The sequence below is a fragment of the Eretmochelys imbricata genome, chromosome 1 (genome assembly GCF_965152235.1).
Source record: "Eretmochelys imbricata isolate rEreImb1 chromosome 1, rEreImb1.hap1, whole genome shotgun sequence".
Taxonomy (NCBI): Eukaryota; Metazoa; Chordata; order Testudines; family Cheloniidae; genus Eretmochelys; species Eretmochelys imbricata.
Genome location: NC_135572.1, coordinates 305,118,366 through 305,130,396, shown reverse-complemented (window position 1 = coordinate 305,130,396; position 12,031 = coordinate 305,118,366). Strand labels below are relative to the sequence as shown.

The window sequence follows — 12,031 nt, the reverse complement described above, 5'->3', positions numbered from 1 at the left end:
CAATGCCTATCTATTAAAATAAAAAAGTCAAACTTTGTGGAAATGTAAAAAAACTCCATTATTCTACAGTGAAAACATGAAAAGACTGAAAATATTTATTATTATATTAATATTGAAACTATGAAAATTCAAATATCTCATTTTCACCTGTTCTCCAGTGGCTTTCAAAAAAAAACAAAACACAACATTCATGGTCTGTAGTTGTCTGCATTTTTTCCCTGCAATTCTGAGTTAATCTAGTGAAATTTAGCGAAATTTAGCATTCACAAAATGCAAAAATCTAAAAAGGTCAGGTACCAAGTAGGAAATTTCTCTGTTCTGAATCGCCCAGGCACCTCAACAATGGTCTACAATGGCCTAAAAGGCAGTCATACCACACAGTAAAAAAATGGATAGTGTTTTTGAGATGTGAACTAATAGCCTCATTATAGTTCTGAATAGGCATCAATTTTACTTATAAAAATATTATACTCTGAAGCAAAAGACTACAGAATTCATCCACTATCTCTCTAACAAAAGTGTTATTTTAGGAAAGACTAGTCTTCCCTCTAATTAAAAACTTTTTTTTGTATGAACTACTTGGAACACACTTTCAAAAGGTCCTCACTCTAGCCTATAACTGGATCTATGAATGGACCCTAATGAGTCCAATGAAGTTCTTCATGGGCACAGGGGTCCACCAGCACAAATCCAAATGCAGGATTAGGGCTTAATTTGTACACACAAATGTAATTAAACATGTGAATCAACTATCTGTATATGTGACTGGCATGTATAAATTCAGGACCTTGCACACATGGTACTGTAAACACAACTTAGAAGGCTGCTTTTGAAAATGTGACTAAGTCTTATGGCAAGAAATCCATACATCTAGTCGGTTACACATTTGGTTTAGGTTTTAAGTGGGGAAACAAAAATCCATGGATCTACTGAAAACCTGCATATCAGAACTTCACTGAACAAGGAAAAACAAAATTAGGTTTTTGTTTCTTTTTAAAATACTGTAGAATAAAGCAATGATAGCATTGGTTTCCCATAGCTGCCTCTCTAGCCAATGCCACCTGTACATTCTAATATTTTTCTCCCAAATGATTTTTTTAGTGTAATAAAATACTATTTTAATTGGCTTTGAGTCCTTAATGAAGTTTAGAAGAAGCTGTCATCTTCACTTGTATTAAACTGGTTTGGGAAATTTTGCTTGCACTCTTCGGGCATTGTAACTTTTTATGGATGCTGTCTGACTATTAAGACGTATGTCTGCAGTGCTGTTGTACCCATGTTGGTCCCAGGATAGTAGAGACACATGGTGGGTGAGGTAGTATTTATAGGACCAACTTCTGTTGGTGAAAAGGAGAGGCTGTCGCGCTTACCCTGAGCTCTTGTTCAGGTTTGGGAAGCTTGTCTCTTTCACCAAAAGAAGTTGGTCCAGTAAAAGATATTACCTCACCCACCATTCTAATTCTTTAATTCTATTAAAGATGTATAGTTGATTAAATTCTCTGAAAACTGACAGTGACTTAAGCAGAAAACCAGTCTCATTTTAATTTAAAGTTAGCTTTGAAAAGATACTTTACAATTCATTATGGTTTTTTACAAATCTGCAACAAGGTTGTCCAACTGCCCCCCCCCGCCCCCCCCAGAAAAAAACCGAAACAGACATCTCTATTCCCGAAGTTATTTTACTCAATTCTACACAGTTTTGTATTCTAACATTGACTTACCATAAATTCATTGCAAAAGTCATATACAGTATTGTTATTGTTGATGTCTGAATGAAATTCTTTAACTCCTGATAAGACTGCGACTTCTGTGGCCACTTAAACTTCTTTTGCTAACAGGATTAACTGATAAGGTATAATAGTAATAATAATAAAAGCTCATTAAATAAGTATTTTCTTATGCTAATGTGCAAAGGACTGTACAACTGCACGCTTGTTGGTTTTATAGAATTATCCATCCTCTACTGCATGTTCTAAACCAGGAGTAATCAATAGGCAGACTGGGGGCCAAATCTGGACCGCCAGACGCTTTTGAACAGACACCAGAATCTTTTTATTTACTTACTATCATTATAGGGGGTTTTTGTTATTATTATTTCCTCTGGAGTCTGGACCTTGCCTGTACCCTAAGAAAAGTGGACCTTGACTAAAAATAATTGACTATCTCTGTTCTAACCTATAATATTAGAACTATACAGACATGCTGGATTCAAATAATTCCCAGCATGCTTTCTGAAGGAGTTCTAAAGGAAAAGGTTGTTCTGGGAAGTCACTGATTTTCAGACTGACTTTTCTGTATAACAAAACTCAGCCAATTTAAATTTCTTTTATAAAAGTAGTAGCAGGGAATTGCCTCTGTAGAGATGGAATCTCTAAGGTGGGGTTGAAAATAAACTGGACAGTTCTTTAATGCTAGAGATAAAACAAACAAAAATGTAGGGATTTTTGTTTAGGTTTTTTGAGGAAACAGAATTAGGCTACGGCATAAAGAAAAAATACTGGTAATACAGGCAAATACTTTAGGCAAAATAGCATAAAGGTGACCCAGACCTGTCTTTCTTTCAATAAAAAAAAAAAGTTTAACACATTGTACTTTGTACGGATAATTATTTTCAAGTTTTAATGTATAAAACTACCTCACTTTATGCTGCACAGAATTATTTTCATAATTAGGTGAATAAACCCCATAGGCATCATCTTAAAAAAATGTAACATTGCATACGCTATTTTAGTACAACATACAAAAGGAAACCTGCTTGGATACCACACATTAATCAAAGCACAAGATGCTAGTCAAGCCCAGGGAGCTCCTTGCAATGAAGGGAGCTCCCCTCCTCTTCCCTTCCAGATGATTTCAGAGCTGAATCAACTAGCATCTGGACAGGTATTCTGTTAATTTTATAAAGGAAAATGCCTCTTAGCGGGCAGAGCCAAAGCGTTAAACGAGTCTGGGATCAAACGCTGCTGCATTTCTGGTCCCTGTCCCTGCAGACCACGGGCGATAGGGTCCCCAATCAATCTGACCTAGTTCCTACTGCAGCAGGCGGCTCCCTGGCACGCCGGGGCTGCTGCGAGCTGCTCGCCGGCGGCCGGGCCGGGGTGGCCGGACACTCACCGGGTGGAGGTGCCCTTCCTCACATCGCACATCATGCACTTGAAGGCCTCGGCGCTGTTCCGGAAGGTGCACACGCTGCAGTCCCAGTAGCCCTCGTCCGAGGAGGGTTTCGGCTGCCGCTTCGGCCTGCAACACACACAACGAGGGGAGGGACAAAACAGGCAGGGCGGTGGGTCAGGCCCGGCTCTCAGCCCGGCCCGACCGCCCCCGCTGCAGCCCGGCTCCCGCGGCCGCCATGGCCGCTGCACGGCGGAGCCGGCTCGCCGCCGCTGCCTCCGCTGCTGCTGCTCCCGGCGCAGGGTCGGGCCCGGCCAGGAGGCGCCGCTAATCCAGGGCGCGGGCGCTGCCGGCGCCAGGCCCCCGCGCCGCCCTTACCTGGTCGGGCTCTTCTTGTCTCCCATGCCGGCTGCAGACGCGACCCCGGCCCGGCCCTTTGTGTGTTTGTAAATAAGGAGGAGCGCGGGGGGGAGGCCCTGGCTCGAGCGGGGAGGAGGAGCCGCCGCCGCAACCTCCAGCTGTCGGGGAAACTCCGGCTCCCGCTGCCGCCCGCCGCCCCCTCCTCCCTCACGTGTCCCCCCGCCGCCAACCAGCGGCCGCCCGCAGCCCTCCGCGCCCCAGGCCGCGCGAGGCGGCAGGTTCGCATCTGCTGGCGGCGCCGGCCGCCCGGCCGGGCGCGGGGACGCGGCTGCGGTGAGCGGGCGGCAGCCAGGGGAAGCGGCCGGAGAGCTGAGGCGACTAGGGCAGCCCGGGTCCCTCACCCGACACGGCGCTGGCTGTCGGGGTCGCCCTTTCACGGCCAGCGCCCGGGAGGCAGGCGGTAGGGAGATGGGAACTCGTGCGGGTGCTGGGCCAGCGGGTTGGGGGTCCCCGCCCCGCAGGGAGTGACGGTGTTGGGGTCCCCCGGGCCATTGTGTTGTCTCCTGCGCCTGTAACAGCTTGCCTAACAGCACATGGCAAGCAAGCTGCCAGGCGGGCTGAGAGACAGAGCCCCTCTCCAGCGATGACATATGTATTTCATATAGGCCCTGCGTGTTTTGATGTATTACAGATGCAGTCTGCATGGGCTGAAATACATGACAGAACCATTTTCCTATTACATGTAAATCAATGTCATCTCACCTAGGATGATATGCAAATTACACACAATGCAAGATTGCACCCAGTCCTCATAAAGCCAGGACCGATCCAGAAAACCTCTCCCTTTCATCTCTTCAAACAACACCTCTTCCTGTGAGCCAGAGACCTGGCCTCATTTATCAGCTCCAGACTGGATAACTATAATTCCCTGAATATAAATATGAACAATACTAAGGTTGCAGGTAGTACAGAATGAGACAGCCCACTTTCTCCACGGGTTAGGCCACATCAGCACTGGCTCTCGGTCCACTTTCACTGCCAGTTCAAGGCCTTGGGCATGCTCTTCATGGGTGGGGTGTAATAAAGAGAAGGAAAATGTAGGCAGAAAATCGAGAAGAATCTACTAATAGTGAGCTGTATTATACTAAAAGATTGTCCTATTTTAAACGGTTAAGTGAATTTCATCCTATTTGAATAACATTACAGAGAGAAGAAATACTATTTCTTGCATACCTTGAAGGTACACTGATAGAGGCACAGGAAACCACCAATGACATGCGCCTACCTTTGATGTAACCACATCTAAAATATTGTTGGTCTGTGACACAGGACAGAGTGACTTTTGAAAGATGGATTCATGCTCCATGCAGTAGCACTCAGCAGCATTGCTCAACCTAGGAGGCAGGAAGAAGGAGAAACTTGCTCAGAGTGAGCAAGCTTCAGGTAAGTCCTGAGTTTGGGACAGTAATAGGACATTACAGAAATGTACTGCGAGGGAATATCTCTAGACTCCTAGGTGAACTTTATTCCCTTCTTCCCTGCAAAATGCAGCCACCTGGGGGCTCTTTGTCCACTCACAGGATTTTTTTCAAATGACATCCTTAACACCAAAAATCCCTGTAGCCGGTCAATCTGATACCCAGCTGGCCTAGTGGTCAGGCAGCAGCTCCACAGTTCTCATTAGTCTTGTTCATTCTGGAGGAGGCACTGCCAAATCATATTCAATGCGCCTCAGACCCTTCTGTCCTTTCTACTCCCCCTGGGGTTCTGGCACAGCAAAGGGGAGTAGGAGCAATACAGAGGGACCCAGGCCACCCACTCCACCGGGTCCAAATCAAGGGCTCTAAAGTGGTATTGCAGGGTCCAGACCACTCGTTGGTCCACCCCAAGTTACACTTTTCCCTGGGTCAATTGCTACTGGACCGTGGCTCTTTCATTTGGGGCATGGTCACAGTCATAGTAGTATCAGCTTAGTCTGCCAGGGGAACAATATCCCATTCTTTGGGGCCTCTTATGGTTTTCCAACTCCAAGAAGAGAGGAATATGAATCACTGCTTGCAGACTGGCCTTATCAGTGCTGTAGTCACTCTTCCACAGCTCCAGGCTTTAAATCTCACTTCCTGGTACAGCCTATAACTCCTTTTCCCCCTTCCTCTGGGCTACCAGTGCCCTTTTAACTGTCCCTCCACCTGGAGCATGCCCTACAGCTGCTACGGGGTGGGGGTCTTCCTAACCCACTAAGTACTGCCTTATGCCTTGCTCTGGTTTAATGGGGAGTCTGTAAACCCCATCCCACACCCTCCTCCCTCAGCTCCAGAGTCACTGCGTGAACTTGTATTGAGTCTTCCTGCCTCCACCAGTCTTGTGAAAAGAAGTCTGCATTTTTATACTCTGTGCCAGCTTGATGAAACACTGTTTAGTGGTATGGTTGCAGAGACAAATACTACCACATCACTCTGGCATTATGGTCCTTCAGGAACTGTAGCCATCATAAGGGACAGTCACCAGCTGGAATGGGTGGCCCCATAGGTAATAGCATAGGGCATCTATAGACCATTTTACGATTAGGGCCTCCTTCTCAGTCTCCAAGGAAGCAACTTCCTGGGGGAACAACTTCCTGCTGATGTTGAAGACAAGAGGTTCCACTACTACCACTTCCTGTGACAGTACAGCCCCAAGGCTGACATCAGATGCATCCATAAAGTGTGGTATGTAACTATCATTTAAATCAGCTTCTGTACCAGATGACTGGAGGATAGCTAATGTGACACCATTTTTTAAAAAAAGGCTCCAGAGGTGAACCTGGCAATTACAGGCCAGTAAGCCTAACTTCAGTACCAGACAAATTGGTTGAAACTATAGTACAGAACAGAATTATCAGACTCGTTGATAAAAACAATTTGTTGGGGAAGAGTCAGCATGGCTTTTGTAAAGGGAAATCATGCCTCACCAATCTAGTCAAATTCTTTGAGGGGGTCAGCAAACATGTAGACAAGGGTAATCCAGGGGATATAGTGTACTTAGACCTTCAGAAAGCCTTTGACAAGTAAGCAATCATGGGATAAGAGGGAAGGTCTTCTCATGGATCCGTAACTGGTTAAAAGACAGAAAACAAAGGGTAGGAATAAATTATCAGTTTTCACAGTGGAAAGAGGTAAATAGTGGTGTCCCCCAGAGTTCTGTACTGGGACCAGTGCTATTCAACGTATTCATAAATGATTTGGAAAAAGCAGTAAACAGTGAGGTGGCAAAATTTGCAGATGATACAAAATTATTTGACATAGTTAAGTACAAAGCAGACTGCAAAGAGTTACAAAGGGATCTTGCAAAACTGGGTGAATGGGCCATAAAATGACAGATGAAATTCAATGTTTGTAAATGCAAAGTAATGCACATTGGAAAACAATCCCAACTGTACTTACAAAATGATGGGGTGTAAATTAACTGTTACCTCTCAAGAAAGAGATCTTGGAGTTATCGTGGATAGTTTTCTGAAAATATCTGCTCAGTTTGCAGCAGCAGTCACCAAAAAAAAACCCCAGAATGTTTGGAACCAATAGGAAAGGGATAGATAATAAAACAGAAAATATCATAATGCCTCTGTATAAATCCATGGAATACTGTGTGCAATTCTGGTCACCCATCTCAAAAAAGATATAATAGAATTGGAAAAGGTACAGAGAAGGGCAACAAAAGAGTATGGGACAGCTTCCATACAAGAGATTAAAGACTGGGACTTTTCATCTCGGAAAAGAGATGACTTTGTTGTGGAGAAAGTGAATAAGGAAGTGTTATTTACTCCTTTACATAGCACAAGAACCAGGGGTCACCCAATGAAATTAATAGGCGGCAGATTTAAAACAAACAAAAGGAAGTCTTCACACAGTGCACAGTAAACCTGTGGAACTCATTGCCTGGGGATGTTATGAAGGCCAAAACTATAACAGGGCTCAAAAAAGAACTAGATAAGTTTATGAAGGATAGGTCCATCAATGGCTATTAGCCAAGATGGTCAGGGAGGCAACCCCATGCTGAGTATCCCTAGCTCCATTTGCCAGAAGCTGGGAGTGGACGATAGGGGATGGATCACTCGATGACTGCCTGTTCTCTTCATTCCCTCAGAAGCATCTGGCATTGGCCACTGTCGGAAGACAGGATACTGGGTTAGATGGACCACTGGTCTGACCCAGTATGGCCATTCTTATGTTCATTTACAAAATAAAAGGCTTCAAGATGTCAGGGTGAAACAAAATGGGTTCCTGGATCAGTCATTCTTTTAATATCTGGAAGGTTTTGCCAAAGGCTTCAGTTCAATGGGTCTTCCTTGGTGTGGCATCTTTCACCAGTTATGTTAAAGAGTTGGTGATCATGGCAAAGTCGGGGATGAACCACCTATAATATTGTGCTAGCCCCAGGAAGCGGCACACCTGTTTCTTTGTAGAGGGGATAGTGCATTCTGACAAGGCCTTAATCTTTCCCACCAAAAGGCATAACTATTCCCCACCCACAGTATATCCCAGGTAGTTCACTTGTTGGTCAATTGACATTTAGCGGGGTTCACTTTCAGTCCAGCTTCCTGGAACACCTGTAGGACTGGTGTGAGGTGTTTCATGTGGTAGTCCCAGGTTTCACTACAAATGACAATATCATCAATATAAGTGACTGCATACTGTCTGGGTAGTCATAACACTTTTTCAAATAACCGCTGGAATGTAGCAGCAGCCCCATGCAGACCAAAGGGCATGGTTTTAAACTGGAATAAGCCCAGGGGTATATAGAAGGGGCAGCCTTCTCCTGGGATTCAGGGGTGGGGGATCTGCTAGTATCACTTGGTCAAATCAAGGGTGGAAATATATACCTGGTATCCCCAACTTCTCCAGATCTGAGGCATGGGATAGGTATCCAACTTGGATACTGCATTCACTTTTTGAAAGTCAGTGCAGAATTGTGTTGAACCATCTGGCTTGGGCACAAGTAGGATCAGACTTCACCACTTGTGTGACTTTTCGATGACCGCTAGCGTCAAGAAGTTCTGCTGTTCTTGCTGCACTGTCTCCCACATTTTCCTGGGTAGTGGTTGCACGGTTTCCCCCACTTTTTGTCTGGGTTCAGTTTCTATATTGTGCAACACCAAGTGAGTCTGACCTGGGTTTGCCAAAAACACAGAAAGGAAACTTGTGTATCTGCTGCTCCCATTTAAGTCATAACCCTTCTCTGATCAGCACTGTATCTGGATTGGGAACTGTTATAGCCTGGGAGCCAAGCTCAGGGTCAGGAGGGAACAGAGAGATGAGGACTCTCTCTTGCTCTTTCAACACTTTCAGCAGGTTAGTGTGATACATCTGAGTATTCTCTCTCTTTCCCGGTTGGTGAGCTTCATAATCTACAGTTCTGTCCCAAATCACTACTTCAAAGGGACCTTGCCAATGGCCAACAACTTGGATTTGGAGGTAGGTAACAAAAGCAACACTTGGGCCCTCAGTTGGAATTCGCAGATATAGGCCTCTTTATTATAGGTCCGCTCTTGGTCAAGTTGCGCCTTCAGCATGTTTCCTTTGCAAATTCACCGCAGCCCTGAGCCCCTGCACAGGGCTTAATAGGCAGTAGACCAAATTCTTTGGTCAGTGTAAATGGACTTCATTGAAATTACTACAGATTTACACCAGTGTACATGAGATCAGAATTTGGCCTGTGTGTATTACCTTGGAAATGTCAAGAAAAACAGGGGAGTATGGAGGACTTATGTATCAGGAGGGGAGAAGGATCTTTGAACTGCACTGTTCTTTTTAATTAATGTAATGTAATTAATTAACTAATTAAGCAACCTTTTTACAGGAAAGACTTATGAAAGTGATAACTTCTTTAGAAGAGTACACTCTGAGGACTACAAGAAACAAGCACCAATGTGTACAGTACCACAAGATCTCACACCAATTATTTATTGTATATAGCACAGGTGGCCAACCTGTGGCTCCGGAGCCACATGCAGCTCTTCAGAAGTTAATATATGTCTCTTGGGATAGGCACCGACTCCGGGGTTGGAGCTACGGGCACCAACTTTCCAATGTGCCGGGGGGTGCTCACTGCTCAACCCCTGGCTCTGCCACAGGCCCTGCCCCCACTCCACCCCTTCCTGCCCCTCCCCTGAGCCTACCGTGCCCTCGCTCCTCCCCCGTCCTCCCAAAGCCTCCTGCACGCCATGAAACAGCTGATGGGGAGGGAGGGGAAGGCACCAGTGGGCGGGAGGCACTGGGAGCCTGGGCGGGAGAGGGGGAGAGCTGATGGGGGGCTGCTGCCATATAACTGTGGCTCTTTGGCAATGTACATTGATAAATTCTGGCTCCTTCTCAGGCTCAGTTTGGCCACCCCTGGTATATAGGATCAGATCTTCCCCTCCCAGTATAAAACCCATGGCAGGGTGCTCTGGAGGAGGAAGTCTCCATGAGAATCTCTTTACAGAGCTCCTGTCCCCATATCATCCCAGAGGAGAGAGAAGGAAAAGTTTAATTAAGGTGAGGCACCCAGGAATGATGTTAATAGATCACTCTTTATTTCTTGGCCCCAGTCACCCGATCTGAGTCGGGACTTTGAAAGTTTCCCGATCCCCCACATAGCAGGTGTCAATAACCATGGATATTGTTATGCTTTCCCTTTTCCTTTTTTAAATTAAATCAAAATAAAATATAATATCAAGCAAAAACAACCACACGCTAATATAGCCAATAAATAACACACACAATGGAGAGATCTATGATGATGGTCAAGATAGACAATTGGAAGCTCTTTAATAAATGAGAGGATGATTCTGCTTTACTAGATGCCTCACCACTACTGCTGTGTTTTCTATAAAAATCTGTAATAAACTCACCTTTTATCTTCCTTATATCCTTTCCCACTGGTTGTACTTTTATTGTTGATAAGTGTAATATTTAAATTGACTGTTTTATAGAACCTGTTTATTATGGTTTTTTTTTCAAAATGAAAGAAAGAGAGCAAGGGGGATTTTTAATTAATGTGGAGTGCACCCTCAGGCTCTGCCTGTAGGTACAGTACACTGTATACAATGAGCCCATGGCATTGACAGGTGGTCTGGAGATGTGAGAAGGAGAAACCTCTCAACGGGCCTGTCAGTCATATTAGATCAGGTTTGAGTCACTCTGTTAGATGATGGTTCAAAGAGAAGCAGTTAGTAAAGTCTAGATGACCCAGTAGAATGCATTTTTAAGACCATTTTCACATTGCAAGAAGTGTCCAGAAAATAGTAAATAATAATAATACTGACCTCTACAGATTTTCACTCTTGGAACTCTCAAGTTGAACACTGCGAGCTGGCTCCTTCAGTATGGTGTAGTGGCTTTGCACTATCTTGCTCGTGTTTTTTTGGCTACAAAACCTGCGCAAAAGGCCCCTGGAGGATGCAAGTTTAACCCTGCAATGGCATACAGCTGACAGGGGCTCATATGTAACACCTCTTTCTTGTTGCTGGTGAGCAGGAAAAGGGGATGTGGTTACTGAAAAGGAGGAGTGATGAAGACACACGTACACAACACCGATCTTGAATTAGAGTTTTAACCTTTTGCAGCTTCTACAGATTGGTGTAAATTAGAACAACCATCAGAATGCTCTAATGTTGTAGGGGAGGGGGATATAAGCATGAAAGGGGTCAATTTATGAATTTGTCAGGGTGCTGAAATCTGATAACCTAGGTTTGTCAATATATAATAGAATCCGGTAGGATAACCCCATTTTATTGAGCCCAAGAGGTGTTAGCTTACTAGTTTTGACTCTGGTTTCTTTTCTGGTCAACTTTTAACTTGAATAGTATTTTTCAAGTCAGAACTCCTGCTTATTCTTAACCATCCAACAATTTATTAATTCACCCAGAACCACATTAATATACAATCAACAGTTCACCACTCAAATGTAGACACAACCAATTGTGTGTACCACACACACAATACAGTCTTGCTAGCAATCATCATAGACTAGAGCTGAGGCTCAGCGGTTGTATCCAGGAATAATGCAAATTACCAAGATTTCTTATTACATTTACTTATGATAATAAATTCTCAATTCCTAACACATTTATCACATTTCCAAGGATCCACTCATCTTAAAGGCATCTTTTAAGAGTGTGGTACTCCTCTTTGACTGGATTGGTGCAGAAGAGAACGGTTTAGAATATTAAAAGTAGGGCTGTCAATCGCAGTTAACACACGCAATTAACTCAAAACATGAATCATGATTAAAAAAATTAATCGTGATTAATCATAGTTTTAATAGCACTGTTAAACAATAAAATACCAATTGAAATTTATTAAATATTTTTGGATTTTTTTCTACATTTTCAAATATATTGATTTCAATTACAACACAATACAACATGTACAGTGCCCACTTTATATTATTTTTTATTACAAATATTTGCACTGGAAAAATGATAAACGAAAGAAATAGTATTTTTCAATTCACCTTATACAAGTACTGTAGTGCAATCTCTTTATTGTGAAAGTGCACTTTACAAATGTAGATTTTTTTTTTACTTAACTGCACTCAAAAA

General features: G+C 43.9%; 1 protein-coding gene and 1 long non-coding RNA gene across 2 annotated transcripts in view; one reads left to right on the top strand and one right to left on the bottom strand.

Annotated features, from left to right (window-relative positions):
* YAF2 (YY1 associated factor 2) overlaps positions 1-3,667 on the bottom strand; it is a 52,986-nt gene extending 49,319 nt beyond the window's left edge. Inside the window, exons 1-2 of the mRNA XM_077834027.1 lie at positions 3,490-3,667; positions 3,115-3,240 (exon numbers count right to left, since the gene is read on the bottom strand). Coding sequence (XP_077690153.1) covers positions 3,115-3,240; positions 3,490-3,515 — 152 coding nt within the window. The 5' untranslated portion in view covers positions 3,516-3,667. The remainder of the gene's footprint in view (positions 1-3,114; positions 3,241-3,489) is intronic.
* A 76-nt stretch (positions 3,668-3,743) lies between these two features.
* On the top strand, positions 3,744-10,348 carry LOC144259522 (uncharacterized). The gene is made up of 4 exons (XR_013344850.1): positions 3,744-3,804; positions 4,678-4,914; positions 6,054-6,179; positions 9,307-10,348. It is a non-coding gene; the product is annotated as an uncharacterized LOC144259522 (long non-coding RNA).
* Positions 10,349-12,031: the final 1,683 nt, after the last annotated feature.